This window comes from Aythya marila (assembly GCF_965140915.1).
Source record: "Aythya marila genome assembly, chromosome: 2".
Classification (NCBI taxonomy): domain Eukaryota; kingdom Metazoa; phylum Chordata; class Aves; order Anseriformes; family Anatidae; genus Aythya; species Aythya marila.
Genome location: NC_139043.1, coordinates 136,468,254 through 136,495,700, shown reverse-complemented (window position 1 = coordinate 136,495,700; position 27,447 = coordinate 136,468,254). Strand labels below are relative to the sequence as shown.

The following is a 27,447-nucleotide window of genomic DNA, read 5'->3' as shown; positions in this document are numbered from 1 at the left end:
AAAGCAATCTCATAAGCTTCATGAGCACGTTGCTTCTTTAGCCTATTTCTACACTGAACAAGAAAGAAATTATTTCAGTCAGCCCTTCTTCCATGTTCTAATTTAGTTATATGGCATATAAATCCAATAATAATAGGAGTTACCACTAACAGTAGCATAATGAGTTGTATATAAAAATAACCGTTGTTATAATTCATGAAAGCCAGAAAACCAAGTACGGAGAAATGGAAAATAGCGTCGTGTTCTCAGTATTGTCTCTCCGTTCCCATCTCTATCGTCAGTTCTGGGCTCTGTGTCATGGAACACTGCACAGGTACCAGGTATAAGCAAAAAAAAAAAAACTGCAATATTATTGTGTAGTACATATTCTTCATCTTTTCTAATGACTTCTTTGCTTAGGAAACAGGAAATATATCTTTATTAGATTTGTGAAATGTTGGATTTTTTTGGTTATTCTTGATTTTCCTATTGTTTCTATTATTATTTAGCAAGGAAAATACAAACTTATTTGTTCTGCAATTTCAAAGTTTGCAGTAAAGATCTTAACAGATAAATTTCTCTGGTATAATAGGCATTGCATATTCAAAATTTTGGGATTTTGTAAAATCAGTATTATTAGCATGTAATTAGTACAATTTAACATGTATTTACAGACTAATCCCGACTGCTGTTATATTCTATTTTTTACACCTAACAGCAATACAGCAAATTTCACCCTTAGATCTCAGAATGCTTTAAGAAGCTCATATCATTCACAGTGTACTTCAGATTGGAAAGATAAGTAAGGGAAAACCAAGTCATCTGATCACAGTAGCATAGTAATGATAGAGCAGAGGTAGAAAGAAACCTAACAGTAATCAACAAATGTATGACCTTCATGAACATATGTAATACATAAATTATTTGCAGGCAAAATATATAAGTAAATAATGACACAAGAACTTTTAAATCTGTCAGTCTTCTTCCTTTTTTAATAAGGATCTTCAAATTATTAGAACACAAAAGTGGGAATTTGTGTATAATTATTTAAGAGTTATTAGTTATTTATTATTAACATCTAATAAGTTTTAGGGGAAGTTTTGGCTCTTATTTTCTCACATTTTTTCTTTGTTTTCTTAAAAAGAAAGGAGAAGGAAAGAATTGATTTACATTTACTTTTTTGTATGCAAAACTGCTTATTTTTATCTTAATTTTAGTCACTGAGTTAGAGGTGGTATTAGCTTGATCTGACACATGCAAGCAGAAGGATAAATGTTCAGAGTGGAAAAATACACCCCAGCCCCACTACAAATCATTTTCTCTTCAAAAAATCTAGAATCCCGTCCTGCGGTTGACCAAACCACCACTAAATTTCAGGAAAAGAGAGCAGTATTTAAGAAGCTGAAATATTCATAAAAGAATCAAATTTCCCAAGCCAGGCAAGTTGGCATTTTCCTTTTCCACTGGCCATGCAGTGAGCAGTCATGAGAGAGCTTTGGCATTTTTTTATTAGCGATGCTTTCAGTCATTTTAACAGTCCGACTCGTGTCAATGACAGGCATTAACTTCACGGTCACTCGGTTTGCTGCGTTGTAATTATACGGTCTTAGGTGCAAATCTAGGGCGACAGCCAGGATTTACTGCCCTCCTGCCCTACTGCACAGCCCTAGATCAGCCCAGTGTCCCAATTCTCTTTGCTGTAAATGCCTCCTCCAGGCCTACACAGTTCCCATTTTCCTTCCTTTTCCTTTTCCTTGCTACCTCAGTTTTTTCTCAGCTCTCCATTCCAACTCTTTTATCTCCTTTCCTTTACCAGGGTACCAGAAAAAGCAGACTGCTTCTGCTCTGTGACTGCCTCCTCAGGCTGGCAGCGACACTTTTCAATTATTTCATTATCCACATTTTTTCATAGTACTGGACTATGCTGGCATCATCATTAGGGAAAAAAAAAAAAAAAAAAAAAAAAAAAAAAAAACTTGCCATATGTTTTACCATCAAAATGCAAAGGAAATGAATCCACTGTGATCAAATCTTGAGCAAACCAACATAAATTTTGCCCATGATGAAACAGCTCCAAGTTTTTCAGTTCTAGAATGCAATCCTATTTTAATTTCTTTTGTGACTATGAATACTTTGCTTGATTAAGTCTTATTCTGTGGCAGATTATTTCTGAAATTTAGTTAGGTTACAATCAGCCTCCTTTTTCTTCATGATAAAAAGCTCCAGTCTCTCTGTTAAGAAATAACAAAATTTGAAGAAGATAAACTAAAATCTTAACAGTGCTACACATATCTCACAACACAGCTATCCCATGAAAAGTCTCTTTTCTTTAGTGCAGTGTTTAACACTAGACTCAGAACACAGAAAAGACTCAAGATTAGACACAGAAATGCGTTCAGATAGAAGGTGGCTAATCCCAAAGACCTGAGTTATAGAGGATTACGGGGCTCCTGTGGGGCAGATGCTTTGTTATTGATGTCGGAGAACGTGAAAAGCAAACAGAAGGGGGAAATGCATCATTTTTTCATTGACTAACAGATCTTCTGCATCCTAGGTACACCTAGTAATAAAGACAGTCTTTAAAACTGCTCAACAAATTCAAGTTTGCTTAAAGCCTTTGTAAAGGTACTAAGGAGTTTTCTTTGTGGTCTCAGTTTTCAGTCATATTCCCCGATTCTTTTCCGCAGTGGATAGCTGTTACACCGCAACTGCCATGTGGGGCAAACCTCTACGATTTGCATTCATGAAGAAATCTATTACCACTCAAACGCGTTATAGGATAGAAGGAAGGTCACAACTAACAGGGTTGCCCTGTTATGTTCACCTCAGCGCAGGAGCACTACGTTACAAAGCCTGTATTCACTTATCCTTTCTGTTCTTAGCCAAGAATGTGCTGTGCTGTTCTCCTTGCTGCCCTCGGTTAAGATCCCATCCCAAACACTCTGCTTGTACCAGTGTGAGCAACGTCAAACAAAAGGTAATGATGGTTTGATGGTTTGTTTATTAAGAAGTTCAATCAAGACACTAGTTACGAGAAATCAAAGTCCCTGTAGATATACGTCTGCCACTGCAAAATAAATTCTGGGATGGAAAACTGGGAGACTAGTTTAGATTAAACACTTACAGCATTTCCTTGTCATTTTGACTGAACATAACATTAAAAATTCAGAGTCTCGTATCACATTATCTCAGCTTTATCATACTTAAGAATTTTTTGATGCCAAAACACTGTTCTATTATTTTCTAGTAGAAGCATCTTAGCTAAAAGTAAAACACTACTTACCTTTCTTTCTTCTATAATTTATTGAGACTGCGTGCCTTTTGCTCCATGAGGAATACACATCGAGGGAGCAGAACACATGTCATATGTACACTTTCCACCCGTATTACAGTCCTACATTGTTTTCTGCCATAAATCAAGTGTTATGACACAACCTACTTTAGAAAGAAAAATGTGGACGGCATGGTTTTTAGTGCTTAGTCATATGTGTGAGGCTATAAAAAGATGTAATCCTTACAACCTTCTTATCAGAGGTATTTTAACTCTGGACTTCAAATCTGCATCTGCTATCACTGAATCCACCATCAGTTTGAATTCTTGTGCCCTGAATATCACTCTTCCATGAATATACTTCTCTTTTGCACTGCTGAAACTATAATCGTGATGATAGTTTCCTTAAATATTCTTTATAATACCAAACTGCCAAACAATTATTAATATAACTTATCAGGGCCCTCATCTGGGAGTGTTTGTATAAATCTAAATCAAACCCCTACTCTTACACAGAGTATCAATGCACTTGAAAACAAGACTAAAAGCTTTAAATTTCAGTCAAAGATGAGGCATAGCTTCACAAAAAGTTACTGTCTGAGCACAGATGCAATTAATAATAATGTGCAGATGATTTTCAGGGCAGATGTACGAACGCTTCACTTAGCCACATTTGCACAGGCATTTGAGAACAGACTTAACCTGGTATGCCAATTCTCTATCATTACTGTGAGCAGAGATTTATAATACTATTAATCTGATTTATTATTTTCTTTTAAAGGAAATAACTACATTTTTCTTCTTAAAGAATCACTTAATTGTGGCTTCCTGAACATATATATTTTTCAAGGCTGTTTCTAAATGATAGGGCATAAGCAAGCAGAATACTTTCTTCTTTATTTCTTTTTTAAAGTTTTGTATTATTAAAAATATGAAGCACAATAAACTCTAGGTATTATGTGGATCCTGCACGTAAATGTGCACTGCTGGTCAGATATTTAAATATTTCTTCACTGCTTAATAGTTCATTGGCTCACGCTTGTGACTGACATTAAAATTTTCTGTCAGCTTCTATTTCATATTGCTTTACTTGAGAAGAAGATGTCTTTAGAAATCTGAGTAAATGACCACTTAACACCATCAAAAACTGCATTACTGTCATGGCCAGCTTCTATCGGCTTCTACCAGAAGAATCTAGGCGGTAAGCAATAATCTTTGCAAGACAGAGGCTGAGCATCCACATTTGTTAAAACAGGTTCATTTGAAGGCACCTAGATTAAATAGATCCATTTCTGTAATTAAAACATAAATCCTCATTCTCACTGATGCTTACGAGAGTTTTTCCTGCTAAATACAAGGGAGCCAAATATATCCTGAGCAGGTGAATTTAATAGAAAATAATCTTAAAGTCTAAAAGCGTGCATAAACTCTTCAAATTCAAGGTATAAAAATGTAGTTAAAAATAAAATGTAGGAAATGTATTTTCTTACACCAGGATTAGTTAGTTTGATGGCATTATGATCAGTGATAATGCCTCTCCCAACATTTAGACTAAAACCTGGTTGCACTTAAGCCAACAGAAAAACTCCTGCTTGCTTCCCCGGAGCCCGGCTTTCACTGCTACAGGACTAGTGCCGGCCGCCAGGGATCTGCAGGTCAAATCTTGGCATCCTGGCAATAAAACCCTTGCTTTCAGACTGCTTTAATTCCCACCACTCGTGCAGGCACAGCTGTTTGTGATGATCAGCCACACAGGCCTGAGCAGAAACCTGTGAGGTGGGCAGATGGTCACAATCACCATCACGTTTTTGCCATCCCTTCCCCAAATTCAGTTCTCTCTCTTGCCATGACCTTGACTTCCCTATAACCACTTCAAACTGTTCAGCTTTTGAACTGATTTCACGATATCGCCACCACCAGGACCACTATGAGAAGCTCAGACCCAGTAAACAACATTGTCCAAGCTGGTAACAAAAGGGCAGGAGGAGAAAGCTGAGGCACGGGGAGCAGGCCCCAGTGGTGGGCCAGAGGTGAAGGCCCAGCCTTCACCTGAGGATCCCTCTGTGTAGTCCTGAACAAAGCAAGCAACAAGAACAGACTTTCTGTATTTCTTTATCTTCTCTCTTCCCTTGTTATTGGTACTATGATTCTAAAGTGAAGAAATAGCATCACCAAACGTAACCAAGCCAAAACACCTCATTTCATTGCCAGTCCTCCCCCCAAATAACAGTTGGTGCCTGTCAGAGTCCCCTCAGCAGTTATTGTTTTGCTCTGAGAATGCTTCCGAATGTGAAAGAAAAAGACATTTATTCATTATTTAACTTCCATATTCCAGGCATTTAAGCATTTTCTGCTTCTTTGTCTGTTATAGATGTCAACAGCAATAACAGAACAATTACGATTTTTCTGGTAAAAGGAAACCCTTTATCAAAACCCCACAAACCATAGTGAACTGCTCTGCTGCTGCAATAGTGAAACCAAGGTAGTACCTTAAAATGTGTTATTCCCATACTGTATCCTAATAACAGGTATCATCTACAGAGTGAAAGAGAGCCAGGTCAACATGCTGGTTGAGATTATGATCTGTTAAACTTCATTAGAACTACATCTACTTGCCCTTTAACCCACTCTGTCCCACAGGATGTGAGCAGCATTAACAGGAACACAGAGACCCAAAGCAAAGTTTCTCAGCTTTGCAGACCTGAAGTTTATCTGCACTGAGGGCTAGTGGTGGCCCACAACAAGGGTCAGCAAGGCAAAAGAGATGGAGCTGGAAACTGAGGGTGAAGGTACATCCAGTGCCAGGTTTGCTGTTCCTGCTGTTGTTCATCCAGGCCATGGCTGTCACTGCTGCCTGAAGAGACTGGTGGGCTCATCCGGCCCCCCTGCAGCAGCACTAACCTCTCTTGCAGCAGCAACAACAGGCTCAGCATGCAAAATAAGCAACTGGGCTATAGCAATTTCACCAACACTGGTTATCCTGGGCTGCTGCCTATTCAGATTAGTCCTAAAAGCCACCCAACCCAGGATATTATCTGCACAGTCAGATGTGAAGTCCTTACTTTTACAGCATCTGCCAACAAGGCACAAACAAGCCCTCAAGTGGAACAGCATCACTGGATCGATGCAGACCGTGGTCATGTCAGTAAGAAGAGACACTTTGCTGAGCTTAGTCACATACCCACAGATGGTGGCGATGCCCCACTGGTTCAGAGCACAGAAGAGGCCGGCAGTTAACTCTGAATATGCTCGTGTTAATTTTACCCACTCACATCTTGATAATAACTCAAGCCAATGCAGGTTACAGAATGCATCAATCTTAGAGACACTTAGAAAATTCTGTACTTTTTAGCAAACCTGAAATACATGATCCCACATTTACTGTAATAGTTTCAGTAAGTTAATTCTACATGGAAAGGCGTTAACAGAGTGTGTGAGGCTGAGTTTGTCGAATATTCATCATTTCCCTAAACTGTACCTTTTTTGCTTTGGTTCACTGCAACTGCTTTGAGATAGAGAACACTTTCGCAAAGCATTTCAACCCCTGCTCTTTCAGGCTTGGGATTAATGGGTCCTGCACAAAAATGGCTACAGCAGGTCACACTGTCAGGAAATGTGTCCACACCAGCCTGCGACAGGATCCCCTCTGCCACCAAAAGCTTAGCACTTGCTCTAAAAGAGCTGGCAGGAGAGGGGCGACATCAGTCCCCCAGTGAGGAAAGCCAGTTTATCCCCCTTCCACCAAGTAATTAATTGTAATCAAACCGCATAGTCTGCACCCTTTTGTAAGCATATTTCTCCTTCTTGTGCAGTTGAATGGTTAAGAAAAAAATCTGAAAGAACACAAGTTCTTCTGCAGTCCAGAGGAAAAATACTTCATGTCTGCTCTCACCCTTTGACAAATAAATTCATTGAGAAATGCATGATGAAATCTAGCTCTTTTATTTTCTTTCTTTGATACTTGGCTTTCAGATATCACAACTGCTATTCTTGTATTTTCTCTTCTAAATATTATCTGAACATATAAAGGCAAAGTATTACAGCTTTTAGATTCGCATCCAGTAGAAATACAATATTGAACTTCAACCAGTTACAAATTAAATACTAAGCAGACTTCTAATTTTAAAGTATAGAATGAATCTTTAATGAATATTTTATTAAATACAATTTTAGAATCCATATTTTCTCATATAATTTTAGCAATGTCTTCTCTCACTGATTTTAAATTCACTAAGTATATTTTTCTAATAAAATGAATAGTTTAATCATAACATCATATAAGATATTCTATTACCACTGGTATGATAATGATAACCATAACTATTATCCTCTGATTTCTTGGATTCTCATTTTAAATGTCAGGAAAGCACATAATCTAAATGCAGCTGCTTTTCAAATTTTTCTGCTGAAAAAAAAAAAAAAACTTAGCATTCTCTTTTCTGTAATTCTTTTCATATATTAATACTTTTCAGTATTTTTCTTACAATACTACTGATCCCTTTACAGGTTTGCTAACTCACAACATCTAAGTGACTACATCAAAAACCTAAAGTAAATCAGCCAGCTGATGTAAAACACAAAACCCAGTGCATTTTCAAATGGAAATGTTATTCTTTAATTAAAACACATTGTTATTTTCTTTGCTTATGTCTTCACATCTTCTAAATTCAAAACTCCTTACATTATAAGATGGAAAAGACACACAGATGAACTCCAGAGCAGAGTAGCTAAGAGATCTGTCTAGGGATCAAGCTAAGAATATTTTATGCATTGAATCAGCTCAAGTCCTCATAATTATTAATGAAGGTTCACCCAAACTGTTAACAAGCTGAAGTTTTGGCATTTCGAGCAACCTTAGAAGCCCAGATTACATATATGTATGAGTGTGGCACCCCATTCCTGTTCCCACGCAGTCTTAGGCAAATGCAGAAACTTATACTTTATGAATAATCCCACTGATTTACCAGGATTAGAACGCATAAAATTAAGCCTCTGTATCTTCCAGGATGAAGTTTTAAAACACACGTAAGGCTAGACGAATGTCTGGAATCTAAATTCTCACCTTAAATGACAACAGAAATCACCTACTGAAATGAACTATTACGAAACATCACAGATTCTCATCTCTCCTCCATGCAAATGCTGGATGCCTTTCAAGAAATGCACTTTGATCAAATACAGGATGTTCTTCTGTCATACAAGTTATTGAGCTCACTAACAAATTACCGGCATGGCATTGAATGGACTGTGATAAATAGCTGGCCATATTAGATGCTGTAATGGTAATCATTCATTTTAAATTCTACAAAACTATCAAAATGCTTTAGAAAAGACAGCAGATATACTACACAGGTACTAAAGCAGAGCTTTTCTGCCGAATAAAGCATTGACAGTTGACCAAGTTGGACTCCAGTCAGCAATATATTTCTCGTATGTCAATAGTACCTAAAAGCAGTAGTCAAGGATTAGGGCCCTCTTGAGTACATCTTAGCCTGTAATATGGAAATGCAGCTTCTATTTTATGCTTATGTTTTCATCATAAATAGTTTGCAAGTACATGATCTGATGTGGCTGTCTAGTTCAGCAAAATCTGCTTTATTTTTAGCAGGAACAAGTAGCCAAAGCATTTGCTGGATTATGCTACATCATTATCAAATTTAAACCTCTCCCAGGTGCGCCTTCACAAAGTCCTGCTGCTCACTGCTATGCCACCAAAGTGGGCTTAGCTAGCCACCTGATGAGCTGGCCAGCACAAGAAAAGTTTTGGGGTAGCACAGGACTGAAAATGTTTTCCCATTACCCAATTCTAGGCTTGTAGCTGTGGAACCAGAACATTTCTGCACCACAGCTTGCCTCACCTAAGTTGAAACTGGAGAGGCAAAAGAGTCTTTACCTTTCCGATGAACACTAGGATATTGCAAGCTGTTTTAACAAAGAACTGTAGCTGTGCAACTGTGGAGCTGCAGCTGTATCCATCCAGCACCCGTCACGCCGAGAGCCCTAGCTGTGTCCCAAGGACAGAAGAGCTCTGGGGAACTGTTGTATATATATAACTTCAGTTACAGATTAAATAAACAAACATGATAAGTAAAGACCTACTGATAAATATGTCTTCAAAGCTTGAAATGGAGGAGAAAATGCAAATTCATCAGTTTATCTCCTACAATTGAATTTTCTTGTGTCATTCATTATTATACAGCCCATTTCAAAATTATTTACAACCCATCTTGACAAATATGATTAGAAAAGATTTGCCAACTGTACTAACTGTTCTTATACAAAGATCAATCTTTAGTAACGTCCATTTTTGCAGTAGCAGAATTTTCAAAAGGAAGGTAGAGACAAACCATCCAGCTAGAGGGACCTAAAGAACAAATACTTAAAAAACTGTACACAGGAGCAAAAAGAAAACTGATGAAATACTTTAACAAACAAAAAGATGCAAAACATTGTTTCATAGAGACTGGTATCTGAAGTTCTGCTTTGTTAGCTTGCTGATCCCACTGCTGCAGTCTTGTAAGGGCCACATAATGGTGAACAGGACAGAGTTTCTATGGCGCATTATTGCTGAATAAACCATTTAACAATAACACTGCTTAGTGCATTAGTATCAGAGGCCTTGGCCGTAGGAGTTTACTCAAGAAACAATATTTAAACAAGTCAAAAAAAAAAAAAATAGGATAATGAGCATAAGTCAATTACAAAAAGTACTATCTGAGCAATAATTAACATATATTTTTTCCCAGTCATTATAAGGGAACTCCCACAGCTTTCTGTCTAACCCCATGACTCCCGGGGGCAGTTTCCCTCTCCAGTTCCCCTCTCAGAGAATTCATGTCCTAGTTCAGTAGTTTTCATCCTGAGATTAGCTTTGGTCCGCCTTGTGAACAAACTGTTTCTCCCTTCCAGGCTTAGCAGGATATAAAAGGTAAGTCAAGAATAAAAAATATATAATCTTTCTTTTGGACAGTTGCTGCCTCAGTCCAGAGCACATAGACGGAAAATCCTTGTGCCTGTGCCCTCCTGGGAAAAAACTGGTTAGCACTTCTTTAGGAAAGGTCCTTATCTATTGTGGTTATACATAGGAACTATGAGAACTTTCAATAAGTTCAGGAAAGCCACAGGTATTAGCAACTGAATACTGACAATTCTTTCCTAAGCCTATGTGAACTGATTTTTTGTTTTCAAAGAAATATAATGCAGCCAACTGTGTGCCAACTTTCATAGAGACAAAACGCACATCTCAGAATGAGGATGAAGTCCTCACAGGACTTGTGCTCCAGGCCCCTCACCAGCTTCGTAGCCCTGCTCTGGATATATTCCAAGGCCTCCATGTCCTTCTTGTAGTGAGGGGCCCAAAACAGAACATTGGACTCGAGGTGTGGCCTCACACACAGTCCAGGTAACCTGGAACTGTTACCCATAGTTAGTAATTAAGTTGTTTAATTATGTGGTACTTTCATAGTATATTTACAGCATATTATTACTGTTACCCATAAAAAGAAACAGCCAACTTCAGGTCCCTCAGCTCTCTAAAATGCTCAGCGATGTGCATCTGTGCAGAGTGACTGAAGGTCATCGCCTTCACAGGGTGATGCCATTTCACACTCGCGTGACACAAATACAGAGAGGTAGGGCACTATGTACAAGTCTCTTTCCAGATATTTAAAAAGAATGAAACTGCTGACTAGGCACTCTGTGCTCTCATTGAATTTCATAAGTGCACCGAGGCTTTAGCACTTCTGAAAAACGCAGCTTTCATCTTCCACTGCAATGCCTCCAGTGCAGGCATCTGATCTACTGCAAAGTGAATACGTGGAAGGTGTTAGTTAATGCTGGCAGATCAGAACGGTAATGTTTTACACCCACTTTTCAGTCACTTTTTACAGCTAAAAAGCGTGTGTAGCAACAGAAAATAAGGCTCGGAGAATGCTGAATGGAAATCATATCAAGATGCCTTCTTGTATATCTATTTTAACCGTGTTTTTCCTTTCTTACAGTAAAACTATTAGTGACAAAGGCAAGAGCGCTGAGCATACCATACATTTTCCTGATACAAAGTTTGCCATAACCATGTACCATTTTAAACCTTGGGAACTTAATGTGGCAGTAAAGCAACTTATTGCTTTTTCGTAGGTACTTTCCCTCATCTTAGAAAGATGCTGATTTGCTCAAGCTCAACACTTCTTCCAAAGGCCAGAAGTGAAAAGCTGCTTATAGGGCATCTGCACGCCACTATCAGCCTTGGCAGCAACAAAGGAGGTAGCATGGCAGCTCAGAGCAGGCTCCTCACACGCATACTGCCAGCAGTTAGCATTTTTTGCAGCTCAGTGCTGCCAGTACTTCAGCCGATGCTCTCACCTCGCTCTCATCTGGCAAGGCAGAAATTTTGCTTGAGCCAGCGATGAGCTGTGGGCTCACCTTGCTGAGCCACGCTCCAGCATGAAGGTGGGTGCTCTCCTGCTCACGGCGAGAGGCACACTTGGTTTCTTCTCAGCTTTTAACAAGGACTTTACTTTGGTTCAGCCACTCTGTTGGACTTAGTTTCTGCAATAACTTTATATTCTTACAAAAAAATTACCGGGTTTGATTGATTTTATTTCTCCTTTCTTGCAATACTGAGTATAAAAAATAGCAGAAAGCCTGCAGCAGTTAGCCTTAATTATACTGAATTACATCTGTGAAGATTTCGACTACCGAATAGCCTTGGCTTTTGTAAAGGATCACAGTGATGGACCTCAGTCAATGGGTTATGAATGCCTGAAAACAAGGAACTTTCAGCCTCTTAAATATATTTTCTATACTATTTCTATAGACAATAACAACCTCATAAATTTGGTCCTGGATCAGCCTGAAGTTCAAACCTAACTCTGGTAGCCTTCAGCAGTCCAAAACTTTCAAGAACAAATTTAATTCCTTTATAGCAACATTATGCTAGCTTTTTTAAAATTGCTTTCTGTTGTAATTCTCTTTTTTTTTAAAGTGCACTAAAACTGCAGGCTGAAAACAGAACAGTCAAATTTTCAAAGAACCTCAGCTTTTAGAAACTCCCTGTATTGACAGATTTTCAAAGTTGAGATTATTTTTTTTTTAAATATGAACTGTAAAATACAGAAGAAATATTAAAGTTCTTAAAGTTTGTAAAATCCCATGAAAAATACTTCATGCAGGCACTGCTTAGAGAAGATACTATGTAATGTCTAGGCATCCAACATAGGCTGACAAGCTACACCTTTCCGTGTTATTATAGGTGTATAGAAAGATGCATAGCAGAAAACATGGGGATTTGTGATGAAAACTTTTATTTGATTCTTACTTAAATTAGATTATGTAACTAATGTTCATATATTTCCATTTTCCAAGTAAACAGATTACGTAACAATGGCCCTAAAAGATGATCACAATCTAAATGACCAGGAAGGCTGAAAATAAAAACATTTGAGCTATTTCTTAAGGAGTGTTTCTCCAGCATTCCACTGACCTGAGCACCTTGCCCTAAGAATTCCCGTCTTCAATCTGGCCTAAACTTCAGCGTATGACATGAGTACTTTTTATATGTGGATTCAGTCAGTTTGTCCACCTTTATGAATCTCATAAGAATATCCTACTGGAGAGAACAGAGAATACTGCTGCATCCTGCTGCATGAACACAGGCTGCTGAATTCAGTTTCCTACTGAAAAATCACACAGATGAGATGTAAGCCAGAGCCACATGCCCCTCTCTCACTCACTCGGATCTCCATGCTCATAAATGACACTCAAATTTTCCTTTACAACAAGTTAATCAATGAGGTGAAATGGTGAAATCCTAAGTGCTGTTCCCACCAGTACATGTGACAATTTACCATGGGAATGTTAAATATTAACTGAAATAAACTGTTTTAAAAGTCTCTTCAAGTCTGGAAGCCTGTAAGTGCTGCAGCATGACCCATCAAATAATTACCTAAATTACAAGGCTTCAAAAAGTGGCAAGGAAAGAAATTGATGCAAGAGAAAAAATAAAAATTCAGTAAAAAGGGGGAAAGCACCACTGAGGACTGTCAAGATTTGGGTGGGCTATACAAAATGGGAACAGACCGGTATGTAAGTAGCTCCACAAGGAAGTCAATCAAATTTTTACGGGATCTCTCTCCATCTATTTCTCCACGTAATGGTTCATTTACCATACAACAATGCCCAAACATAACCACCTGGCTGTTAGGACTAAAACACCAGAGACTTGCTTTGTCCTTAGCACATCTGGATGTTCCAGAATGTAAGCATTTTTACAGTGCAAGCTGATACATGTTATTGGAAATGTTTCCAGAAATAAATCATCAATTGTAATTTCCAACTGCTTTCCCATTTCAAAGCCAAGTAGAAAACTTTATAACTAAAAAAGTGATGCCAAGAAAGAACAATGCTCTACTAAACATTATTCTTGATTTTTGTTTTCTCTGTGCAATAGTTTTTAGCCTTTCCATGACAAATAGGATTAGTTCAGTAGGAAGGCTGAAAAATGTTAGCATATATGATATTTCACTCAGGAGAGATGTAGGTATTTGTATTCCATGGCAAAATATGTTTCTCAGTGGGACTTTGCAACAGAACCTCTACAGAACCTCTAAGTATCCATTTGATATGAGCCAAATCTCTTCAGCCAGTTTTATTTAATCTTTATTCAATTATCAAAAAAGCCTTTTTTTTTTTTACATCAAGGTTTTTCTATCTTGCCCCTAAAATTAGGATTTTAATATCAAAACTATGAATTGCTATGAAAGACACACACTACTGATCCTTAGAAATTAATGGAAGACACCAAACACTTTGAAACACATTTAATGGTATTTAATATAATTTCAAGAAAACATTACTGTTGGAACAAACCAGGTAGGATTTGCAATAATAGGGTGAAATTCAGTTCTTCAGTCAATAATCAGCTCCCTAAGCAGGTGGCCTGATTTTCAAAGCCACTCACCATCCAGCAGCCTGATCTTCCCTGGTGGGGCAGTGGGGAGACACAGCCTTTTGTAGGATCATAGAATGGCTTCCTCCTTGCCCGAAACCTGACCAGCAGCTTGGGGCTGTGACTGTGCCAAAGGCACTGATTTCTGAAGGAAATTTCCGTGGCGGTCCTGCCCCAGGCTGTCGGGATGATCCCTCACCCCTGCACCAGGACAGGGAATTGGGAAAATATCCTTTCAGATATGCTTTCCTGTGGCAAACACAGGAGCTTGGCTCTCACCTTTGACATATCATGCTTAATCTCCAGCTGCTTTTGTAACTAATTCCAGGTCTGGGAAGGCACAGCTGGGAAGTTTGGTGCAATGAAGCTAACGGGCAGAGCACAGGGAACCCAGACAGCAGGGGCACAGCACGTGCTTGTTCCCCGACCTCCTTGCCGTATGATTACCCCACCCTCAATGAAATTAAATGACAAATCCTTACTTTTTCTAAATAAACTGTAAAAAAATCACGCTGCATTACTGACAGAACACTCTCAGCTAATTACTTTGTAAAATTAATTAAGTAAAATTATTTGACAATGGCCCTTTATGTTTCTGACGGTTAATTTGGGAAGCGGCAACACTACCTGCAAAAATCAATTTAAATATGCCACAGGAAAGTACTAACGTAATTTAAAATGACACCGAGTCTAATCCAGACATTAGATCTGTGACAGATAGGTCTGAGTGCCTTGTTTTACTGGAAGAACAATGATTTCACCAAACTATGAAGAAAATTATAATTTGAAAAATGCACGCTCCCTGCCTTCTGGAGACATCACGTCATTGTTCCTGCTGTTGGTGTTTCTGTTTGCTGAGAGTCCTCTGTGAAAAGATTACAAACACTCCAGTATTTAGCTAAATGTTCAGAAAACTCACGAGAGAAATTCCGCAATGGCATTTTGTTCTATCAAGTGTTTTACACAGTACCCAGCAGTCTTCATTTTAGCTCACCTCTGCCAATTCTTTATGAATTTAAGGCACTTAGGGATGATGCAAGACTCAAACCACAGGTCCTAAGATTCTGACTTTGTTAAACACAAATTTTGAGTACAAAAGGACTAGGTTGAATAAGGTAAGAACTACCTCCACAGGACGCCTTCTTAGGATCAACCCCTTTCCAGGCATATTTGGACAGTAATTTCTTTCATTGCTTTTCACAGCAAAAGGTCAATGAATATACACTAAGTTCATTCAGCATATATTCTAGCTGTCAAGATGCGAAAGGACAGTTGAAAAACATTTTTAAACAAAAACACAAGTCTTTTGTCTTCTACTGACATTTGAAAAAGGTAAGAGTGCTCATAGAAAGTCACAATGCTTTTTATGGTACTTCTAAGAATGGTAGCTCAAACAATTCAATGGCTTATAATTTTAATTGAAATATACCTATATATTTACCTTCAGAATAATAAATAAGTAAAAATAAAAAAGACCATTTCTAGGGCAAAATACATGGTGTAGTTAGTATTAAAAATATGAACTAAAAATCAGTTCCAATAATAAATATTTCTCTGCAAGTTAAAAATATTTAAAATTATGTAGTGCTATTAATAATCAACTTACTCTCATCTGGAAGCATAAATAACTACAATTAATGCACAGAAATACCTTAGTAATAACTCATGGTCCCTCCATTACATCATATCAGGAAAGAATAAATCTGGTGCCAGCACAGCACTTTGCTATAGCTGTGGTTCCAGCAAAATTCCAGAGTAAAAGGAAACAGAATAAAGAATTGCACTTCTAATGGTTTCTGTACACTTGTGTATAGAAGGTTAAGTTTGTAATTTAGTCAATATTTTAATCAATAAAACTATTAGATTTTTTGTTGGAACCTGAGTGCTATGAAATTTTTCATTTATTTTTGAGAAAATATTCTGTCTTCTCTGACTACTATATGAAAATACTTCTTCTTCCATACTTCAACACATCTCTGCCTATCCTGAGATTCTTTTTGGCTGAGATTTTTTTAGCATGCACTACAGCATCTACTATGACATTCAATATAATTTTATCAAGAAGCTTCAAATATTAATGTTTACCATCTTTTTGCTTAATTAGTGTTACCCTACAAAAGTTTCCTGACTTGCTGCTGTATGTACCTGCCTGAAAGCCTCTGCCAGCAGAGCAGAAGGAGTGATATAAGGACGGGAGTACATGGTCAAGAACTGAGAAAAGGCAGTCTTTCTGTAAGGGACACTGTTGGCTTATGCCAGGTTTAGGTGACTGCAAATTAAAAATGTTATACAGTAGATCCATCTAAATGCTGCAAAAGATCGCATCACTTCCCTCTATCTCCTGAGGAACATACAAGTAGGAGAAGGTTTGGCAAAACTACAGCAAAGCTGTTCATTACTATTAGAAATCTCCACAGCTTTACACATTCTGGTTCTGCTATCATCTATGCATATTACATATATTGTTTTATTTTTTTTTAGGAAAACTGTATTCTGTCATGGACGATTACTAATATTTTAAGTAGTAAGATACTTCTCATTTGATGTTGTAAGTAATACTTTAAAAGCAGGGTTTTTTTATTGCTCAAGCACATGGAAGTGGAAAAGTGTAGTATTTCTTATCAGTTAGTATTTCCTACCTATACAGCTAAGACAGAGACATAAGTTAATAGCAGAAGGCTGGGAAAAAAAATAGAAAAATTGAATTCTGAATTTCCAGTCAAAGTCTTTATATATTAAAATCACATTTTCCTTACAGAAAAGATCTTCATGGAAAAAAAAATGAGTTTTTTTCTAAATGCAAAAAAATGTTCTCTTACACTGCAATATTAAGCAAAAAAAAATAAGGAGAAATGCATCGGTTGCCTTAAATCTGAGTTTTAATAAAACACAACAAACTTTTCAGTGTTTTGAATGAATAATCAATTATTCTCCTTATGACTATTCAAAATTTAATATTTCAAAATCTAAAGTATCTTCATACTGAGACTGAGTGGAATTTCAAAGCCTGTTCTTGAGTTCATGACAAGTGCTGCAGCTCAGTCCTGAAATTTTGCCTTCTAGTATAATTCCCGTTTGTTCCACCAAAGTTAGACTTTCAGGAACTCTCTAACCTGAATGAAGCAGCTTTTAGAAACAATGACCTCATTCAGATCTAATTTAGTTCAGTGTAACTTTGAAGTCAAAGTTGAAGATGTATGAAAGTGGCACAAGTCAGACTGAGATCAGGCCCTTTATCTCTTGGAATTGAGAAGTGCAAGCACTGTGACGGCATCCCACTTGTGTGGCAGCTCTGCTCATGGAAGCCATACACTGTTCTTGCAGGAGCACACTGAAAGCATGCTTTCTTTTCCTCATCCATGAGTTACCTACCATACATTTTTGCTTGTGACAAGAGGATATAGGTTTGAGAGGTTCCAGATAGACTTTATTCTCCACAAAAAAAATAAATAAATAAATAAAAATAAAATAAACTGTTTTAAATGGATTTGTGTTGTTCGTTTTTTTTGTTGTTGTTGTTTGGTTGGTTGGTTGGGTTTGGTTTTTCTTTTCAATAAACAAGAATGTCCCATTCCAGAAATGACATTTTTAACTTCCGTAATGAAAAAGTGCAGTTACTTTTTTTTTTTTTTTTTTTTTTTTTTTAAGAAAAAAAGAGTGTAATACAGTCAAGGCAAGGTCATATATCCATGTTTTTAGTGCACCTAGTGACAAAGAACAGCATATGGACCCTCGTCCTGCATACACACATTTTTACTCACACAGCTTGTGCTCTAAAGCTTTCAGTCAACAGCTGAGGGACTTGAAGAATATGAGAACACTGGAGCCTGTCTATCCACATGTTATGCGTATGATTTCCTATGATAATAAAAATGGTCATCCATCTAGCTATGATGTTTTAATAAGAGAGCAGTAAAAGCAAACAGTAAACTTCAGAGCCGCACCTCTGAGGGAACAGAGACACGTTTGCACTCCCCACCACAGCTTCCACCCACATCAGATGTCAAGTCACTGCCTGTGCAAGCAGATACCACTCGCGGGTGCTCTGGAAGGTGGCTGGGGGCACAGCACACAAGTATGCCTGAACTGCTTACCACCACTGGAAAATCCATTATGTCCTACTTCATATTTAGAGCAAATTAGAGCAGTATTTAGGGCTATCAAGCACCGAGATTTCCATGAAAGAATTCTCTTTTTTCCATCTGAGATTATGCCTTGCTGGAACACTGGTGTTTTAGGGATTTGTGAAGCACTGCTGTACCCCCAGGACCCCTAAATGTTTGAGGGGAGAAGTGGGCAGAAGGAGCCCCTGCTGCAGCACCTCCCATGCTCTGGGTGTGGGGCCAGCCCCAGGAATCCCAAGGTACACTCTGGCAGGTCTCTTCAGGCACTTGAGTTGACTGTGGGCATGAAAGCACTGCCACAAAGATTGCCTAAACAGTGGTGCTGCTTCATTTATTAACCATACCTGGAAAGCCTGTGCTCTCACGGAGCAAACGTGTGGTGCTCGGCCTCACATCTGCTTCATGCTGGCCAACAAATGCTGGGGGCCATCTCAAGCCGGCCCTAAGGCCTATTCCTTACAATTGGACTGACAAACGTCTAACTGAAAATGCAAACAGAAATGTTCTAGTATTTCCTCACAACAGAAGAGACTAAAATCAGAAAAGCTATGGATACAGCTTGGCCTAACCTGCATACCACCAAACCCATGTCCTTCCTTGGGAAGTCCCTGTCCCTCTCTGCCACAGCTCCTGAGCCCAGCTGGGCCCTCCCGTCCTTGTCACCAAACGTCCTTTTCCCAGCCACTCACCGTCTCGCCCAAACTGCTGCCTCTGCTTCTCAGCTAACCTTGGCACCCTCTAACCAACACTTACAGGATTAGCAAGCTCCAATTCACCTTCTCAGTTATCCTTATTAGATCCATTGCCTTCACTTTAGCTGTTCTTCTGAAACTACGGATCTTAGCTCTAGCCTACTTGAGCTACTGGGTTTGTTCTCCCCATTTTCAGCCTTGGTTTCCATCTCAATCCACTGGTCTCCAGTGACCCAATGACATTTTGTTTTGCAATTCCTAAACTTACTCCCCTTGTTTGTTCAGCCTCCTGACTCCGACTCCAACCTGCCATTCCTCAGCCTAGTTTATGACCCAAATTTCCTGGTCCAAATATAGTTGCATTACAAAACCTGTGCAGCTAAGAAGCTAGCTCTTCTGCTTCTGCAGCTGAACCTCTGTCTACAATATTCCTTCATCATGGCTGTGTCTGACATGGCTGTCTACTGGCTGCCTGCGTCTCGTTTGGGTGTTCGAGTGTTCATCAGCTTTCTCTGCTCCCAGCTTCCCTGCTCCCCACACAGATGAGGCAGGAGCACTCCAATGCTTTCTCTGGCCATTACAAGAAATGAGCAGAAAAATAACTTTGTCCTGTCCCCTCCCTGAAAACCAACATTTTTTTAATATATTTTTTTTAATTAAGGAGAAATTACCTTAAAGCAGACAGCTACTGAAAAGAGACCAGGCCCAAATACTAGGGATACTCCATAGAGAAGGAGATGGAGAACAACTTATTCTCTCCTTTTAAAGAACTCCTTATAACTGCATCCAAATTCTCCGTCTAACATTGCCACTCTCCAACTGCAACTCCAAGGCCAAATGCTTTGGGGTTAGCAGTTCCTCTCTGGCCAAAGAGGCTTTGTGTGTGACTTGGAAGGGCAGCTGAGAAATCCTCGGGGCTGAGGAGTCCTGTAGGGCAGGAAGGAAGTAATCTGTGGGGAGGAGAAGCCCATTTTATAGGAGGTGTTTAAAATAATTAATTGCCGTTTGATCAAAAGGAAGTATTGCAGTGCAATGCAAGGAAGACTGATGGGCTTTTATGTGCTGGATTCCTTTTGGTGGTATTCAGGAAGAAATCGCTTGCTTGTATGGACTCAACATGGTAACAGAAATTGACAAAAATAAAGAGTTAGGACTTTGCAGGCCTGTCGGCAGCAGCTGTGAAGGCATCATCCTAGCAGACCTCTCGGCTCCATCCCACGCCCAGCAGAAGCCAAACCTTCCCAAACGCAAACAAATCCTTTCTGGGAGCTTCTGCTCCAGGAATAAGGGTGGAGGAGAAGTACAGAGGGGCTGAGGTTATCGTCCGATACTATGAGCAGGGCTGCTGCAGCTGGCTCTGACTCTGGGTATGGGCACAACTGCTGGCTTGGCTGCCTGCTCTGTGCACAGTCCCTGCCTCCCAGCACGTCAGCAAGGCCAGAAAGAGAAGCCGCCAGCTCCAGCTGGAAGCAGGCACAGTCAGAAGCAGGCAGAGCTCTTCCCTAGCTCAAGCAGTGGCTCGTGTCCTCTCTTAAAAACCAGGCTGTTCTCCAGCCCGGTTCTAGTCGCAGGCCACCACTGGGCCACGCTGATGCAGCTATGACATGAAAACCACACATGGCAATTCAGTTCAGATCAGCAAAACATAAAACAGGGCATTTTTCCTGTAAGATTTCTCAAGCTTTCTTCATGCGTTTATCAAATACATGCTCAATTTAGCTCCATTCACTACCTGAGAAATCAGGAGAGAGATGATATTATCATTAACTATTGTTATCAGTAATAATGTGTTTTCTGTGATAGTTAAAATACAAAATGATCTCAGTGAAAACTCTAATTTATGCCAGTTTATTATAGTGACAAAGAATCTAACATCTTTGTATAGTATGATTTATGTATAGTATGTTTTGTGTGTTACATATCCAAAGAATATATTTTGTGTTATTCTGTATAATGTTTCCTATAGTGAATTTCACTAAATAGCACTTTACTACTGTTCCCCAGAAATTGATCAGTTCTATTTTCCTCAAGGTTGCTACTAAGAATAAAATCATGAACACCCTGAAGTTCATAGGAGTTTTGCTGCTTGTCAGGAAGACTAATGAGATCTGGATTTCATCACAGCTGTTTGATGAAGTGCATGTACCTACCTACTTCGACTCTGAGCCAAATTTCAAGGAGCACTATTTTGCTCCTTGGCTATCAGACCATGGTTTCTGCTATCAACATATACAAATTCATTGTAGTTTCACCTCCAATGACTTATGTACTTCAAAAGCAACTTGATAAAATATTTACAACAAACAGTTGTAATCCCAATCCACAATAGCAGATGAGCACTGAAAGGAACTTCTTTCTTCTCCATGTTCATACCTTGAACATTGTTACTAAGGGGCACACACCACTCATGAGCATTAGTAAAGATGCATTGGCTTAAAAAGAATTGAAAACAAGTCATAACTATTGCATTTCAGACCAACAAGATACATGAAAGCAAGTGAACTAATATTAACTAGATTCAGTTTAAACTGATGGTCCCCAATGCTTCTGTATTTAAGACATACATTACCATTGCATAGGTTGAGAATAATTTCAATTGATTCTTTTCTTTCTGATAATGGAGTAACTGCAACATCAAAAATCCTAAAAAGCACTAAAATCAAAAAGCACCATAGCCATAAGGAACCTCCATTGATATAAATCACCTTAGTCATTTCAATTTAAAAAAGAAAACAAAAAACTTGAATGAGTTAAATTTGCATACTTTTTTTTTTTTTTTTTCCCCAGATCAGATGCTCTTTAACCTACAGCAGCCAGCATGAAACTGGCATAAGCTCTGCATCATGTGCTCTAGTTAATACAACAGAAATGCGGTCATGCGCCCACACTTGATCCAGATTCGCACTCATGTGTGATCCAGGAGTACACAGATCTGGTGTTAATGGACATGAAATCATGGCCTTGTATGACAGCCCAGACTGAGAGATAACTTACAGATTTAATTAACTATTTCAAAAGGTACATTTTTCCTTAAACATATCCAGATATGTCTAGTAGCTGTGATACTCTCCTTCGATGTAAATCATTACATTGAGATTTGCATAAATGAAAAACAAAATCGGAAAAACGAAACCCCCATCATAACAAACCTCAGTCACATCTGAAGGGCTGTAGATAAGTGTTTGCAATCAATTCTAATATGTAAAATAACCATATAACAGAATGGAAACCAAACCACATCCATATATTGAAATAGTAAAAAAAAATAAATTTAAAAAAATTGTAATCTTACCTTTTTCACTAACACTTTCACTTTCAATCTCCACATCATCACAACTCGTGTACTCTGGAGTGGATGCCAATTCTTCTTCTGAGCTACTTAAAGAAACCTGGCGCATTTTACCTCCCTTTTTTGTTTTATGGGGCTTTGGTGGTGGAGGTCTGACAGATTCAGACTGGTCTGAGCTGAGTGAATCGTTCCGTAACATGGTCTCCATCTTTTCACGTTTTGTTTTCCGTACAGCAGAATTGGGATCCAAATGGTGTTGTTTCCTTAATGAATCAGAGCGCCTCATGTCTGGTCTTTCCAGAGGAATTGGACTCCTCCTAGGTGTAGGAGGGCTATGATTTGTGGTCCTCTGACGATTGGGACTTGGTCCCTGAGCTTCTCGAGTTCTTTCCATAGAGTATGAACGTTGATTTTCCATGGCAGCTCTGCGCTCAGACACAGATCTTTGCCTTGACGGTCGTTCCATCCTCAGCATAGATATCCGGGAATCCTCCAACTCGGTATTTGCCAATGAGACATCGCTATGCCTCCGCTCGTGTCGTGCTCGGGACACTTCAGCATGGATACGCATTTGTTCCTCATACGGTTGTGGCTTGACTGGGTAACGAGCCAAATTAGGATCACTTCTGTATCGTGCCTGGTATTCCTCTTCCCTCCGCTGCCTTTCATATTCTTCTCTGTTCTGTGCATCCTCCTCTTCTACCGGATACTCCTTGGAACGCCTGCGACTCCTCCTGTTGGAATCCCTATAATCACCCAGTTCGGGTTCTTCGTATAACTGTGGCCCACGCTGCGACCGCCTATCTGAATAATCTGATGGTGACCTGGGCATCGCACTGTCTGATGGAGCATACTGTGAGTATTCGTCTCTCTCTTCCCTTTGGTCGTATCTTCTGTTCTGTTCTCTTGATATTGATGGGCTTCTTTTCCTAAATAATAATGACAAGGAAGAAGGAAGAGAACTCTGTCAATATTTCCTACAGCATAAATATTCAGCTAATGCTTACTAAATGCTTAATACAATGATCAGCTGAAGGAAAACCAAACAAACAAGAAAACATTCATTGCATTTCTGTGTGAATGCGCTTGCATATTTTCTGCACCGAATTAAAGAAAGTATGTCACGCTGCATGTTTACAGTGTGTAGTTTAAAAAAAAAAACAGTCTTTATGGAAAAATGCTAATACAACATCATAAAATATAAAATTCAAGTATTGACACTATTTTATAGTCATAACTGGTTTATAAAGTACCAAAATTTCATAATCTTTTCTAATCTTTCTTAAGTGATATAACTTGACCACATACTTCTGTGTCACAGGGTTTTATAATCACTGCAGAAATTAAGGCTACATCACTACATTAGTTTGATCTTTTAGCAGTAATTATTGCTTAAAAATATACATTTCCATTCCCACAAAACTATGATGTGTACCAAGGGCAGAAAAGGGGACAGACGAAGATCCAGTGGCAGCAGTTTTCTAAATCAGGTATTCTACCTTAAGTCAAAAAAAAACAAAACATATTTTTATTGCACACTAAAGCAAAGATCCTCGAACTCCTGCCTGGCTTGACAAAAAAATCCTTCTCATCCCTACTATTGGCAATAGTGTTGGTCCAAGCATTTGAAGAAGACACACCAGCCAGATACCAAAATAGATCTCCAGTACCATTCTTTTTCATAGACCATATCTACCACAGAAAATTCTGAGGATTCTCAGGAAAGCAAAAAATAAAAATAAAAATATCTACAGATATTTTTTTCTGACATTGGCAAATAACTGATTGTCTTTGATTTTATTAGCGGTAATATCCTATTAGGAGATCTGCCTGGAATATTAAAAACGCTACATATATTCTGTTTGATATATTGTTGGCTACATTTGTTTGATATCATTGTTTGCATCTTGAATAGAAGGGATCAATTAAAGACGGAATAGTGATTCATACAGAAAAACAGACTGGAGCTTCAGATTGTGCCTTTATCAATCCTCAAAGGATAATGAGCATTCAAAATGCCTCTTCCAGACACATCCAGCTTGGTATTCAGTACCCCAGATGGAGCTGGAGGAGTTCCCTGCAGGAATCTGGAATTATTACTGTGTTATCAGACCTTTGCTCTTACATTTTGTTCCATCTTTGCAATTAAGAACCTTTTGAAAATATTTTCTACCCTCCCAAATGGCCACTGATGCCGAAGGGCAGCCTTGCAGACAGCACCATGGCAATCCTACCTATTGTTGAGTACAGGGAAAGAATAGCAAAGGCACAGCCTGCTCTTGCCACAGCTGTCTTAGAAGGAATAAGGAAAGGCTTCAGCTTTGTGAAGGGGAGAAGGAAAAACAGGCTTCCCCGGTGCCCAGGAAAGCAGGCAGAAAAGGCTCTGCCTAAGGGACTAGGAGAGAAGACACTGCTCTCTCAGCCAGAAAGGAAATGCAGTCACTGCTCTGCAAGGGAAAACCACAGTTGTGTGAGAGGAGGGCGTGCAGGGGGTGGCTGGCAAATTGGCATCCTGTCTTAGGTACCATACAGGGTCATTAAACAATGCCTGAAAGATTTGGACCCAGTCTAGCCCCGTAAACATTAAAGTACTTTAGCCTTACAACAGCATCTACAAACGAGGAAACTAATTCAATCTTGCAAAAGTGCAACTCTTCCTGTGAAGGATGACAAGTAATATCAGCATCACTTGGATGCCTATTTGTTTATGGTGAAGTTAAGATGTCCTATCTGTCTTAATAAAGTGTCATGTTGGTACCAGCAGAAATCATAACCTCTGTACGTTTAAGGAAAACTCTACGGCTTCTGCTGCTGGGGCGTCAGGCTGAATCGTTCTCATGTGACACAAACAGTTTCATAAGTCTGAAACCAGAACAGACAACAGGAACAGACAACCAGGACAACAGAACTATCAGAATCAGAGAGTTTGCAAAGACACGGAAGTTTTCATTAAAACAACGGAGATTGGATGTAGAAGCTTACTTTAAGGAAGATACGCAATTTCAGTTAAATACTTCAGACAATTAAAAATATGCCACATCTGAAATTAAGATGTTCCAATTGCAAATTACCTACACTGCTGAAAGTTTCTGCCATGCCTATATTAAAAATGTGCCTAACATCTCGATTCTGTTCCCCATGTAGGCAAAATCTTTTATCTCTATGCAAATCCAATTTTAAATAATAAATGGCATTCAATGGATATGCAGTCATCCGTATGGATTTCACTGCAAGGTTGAGACAAGTATGTGTTCACATGGTACGTACGTATACTCGACTGTTAACATTCACACTGTGTATACTGAGTTTGTATTACATAAGGAGTCGATTAAGTTATATTTACAGTTACAGATTTTTACATGGACTTGTTCCTCCAAGACATCAAAACACCACCCCCAGAAGTGTGGTTTATAGGACCAAGTCCATCATGAATTGTGTAAAACACAAAACCATGCATAATCCAGTTTGAAAAATCTCACATATGCCTTGGAGCATACTAAGTCTACACATTCTTCAGGATCAAACATATGCATACGTGTATCTGTAGTAATATAAGTAACAGTATAGTTAGAAGTGTTTTAGCCACATTTGGGGAGATTATATATTTATGTATACATATATATATTACGTATAATATATATACACACACATATATATATGACTCCATGTCACATTGTCCTCATAGCAATGCAAAGAGTAGAAGACAAATCTCTTCTGGAAACACTGGGAATTTTCATAAAAGCAAAAGCATTTATTGTAGACTTTTTGCAGAGACAAACATACTTCTACCAGGAAAATGTATCATCTATGGAACTGGCACAAGATTTCTAAAAACTCCACCTTTTTTTTTTTTTCTAGCATGTACTATGTTAATGAGAGGAGGATGTGCCAACAGAGCACCATATTTTTATACCTCTTAAACAAACATTTTCAAACCCTTTACCAGAAGCAGTCACTGCCTCTCCTCTGTTTTGTTGCCAAGACATGAATATAGGACCAACACCTATGGTTGACAGTAACATAAAGATCAGCTGAGTCCTCCATCTACTTCACGGAAGAAACAACCTTATGCAGCTGCCCTGCATGAGGCAACTTTCAGGCCACCTGGAAGAGAAAGGACCTTCCTGAAAACCCAACTTTCTTCTTTGGTGAAAGCAGCCTGACAGGTAAAAGTCACTGCTTTAATTCCTTGCTTATGCTGATTGGGACTATTTTAATCAATTTCAGCTCTGCTGAAGGGATCGAACTTCACCCCAGGATCAAATGGCAGAAGCTGAATCCTATCCATGAGACACAAACGAAGCACACCCACACACCCGACCGGCCAGGAACGGCCTTTACCTCCTGTAAAATAGGGACTAATCTGACAAACAGGCTAAAAAAAACTCTCAAGAGTACTCTAGTTAGAGACATTCAAAGCTGGAGAGGGCTTGTCCTGCCCAGCGGTCACCGTGCCGCGCGGTACTCAAGCCCCCCTTCACCATTAGCCACTCTTCTTTATTTTAAAAATACCTGCAACAAACACAGTCGTAGAGTGCATTGCATGTCTACGTTTTGAGACAGCGCTGTTAAATTGTGGTAGGAGGTGCAGCCCTCACAAACTTATGGTCAGTCACTGCTATTTTTAGGTCACACTAATTCTGACTCACCTTCATGAGCCTTTGTCTAATCCACTCCTCACCGTTAACTACCTTTAAGACACCTTAGTAAAAGCCTGTCCTGGCGTACCTCCCCCCGCAGCTACACCACAGAAGGCACCCACACCGTCCCCTTCCTGGCACACAGCAGTGAGCCCAAATTCCAGGGAGCGCCAGCGCTGCTGGATGTGGCCTGGTCCTCAGCCGGGTCCTCAGCCCGTGGCCCTGAGCAACTGTCCCCTCGTCCCAACACTGCAAGGCCACCGTGACTACTGCTCCTTTGAGCCAGCAATGAAAAAAAAAACTCTACTAGGCCTCGAAAGTTCTAGAACCTACACAAACCTGTGGGGCACAGTCTATTAAAAATTCATTTTTCTGATACAGAAACTAAGACTTGTTTCCTACTGATTATCATTATTATTTTTACTAATACATGACATTTACGCTTTTAACACATCTCTCTTAACCCTACACTGGTGGAAATGTTACTCGCACTGCACTACAAATATC

General features: G+C 39.1%; 1 protein-coding gene across 26 annotated transcripts in view; it reads right to left on the bottom strand.

The window, feature by feature from the left end:
* RIMS2 (regulating synaptic membrane exocytosis 2) overlaps positions 1 to 27,447 on the bottom strand; it is a gene marked incomplete at its 5' end in the record, with an annotated part of 447,679 nt that overhangs the window by 230,441 nt on the left and 189,791 nt on the right. For all 26 annotated transcript variants that reach the window (XM_082754487.1, XM_082754461.1, XM_082754481.1 and 23 more), the window contains one exon: positions 22,304 to 23,229. In XM_082754487.1, the coding sequence (XP_082610613.1) occupies positions 22,304 to 23,229 (926 nt within the window). The remainder of the gene's footprint in view (positions 1 to 22,303; positions 23,230 to 27,447) is intronic.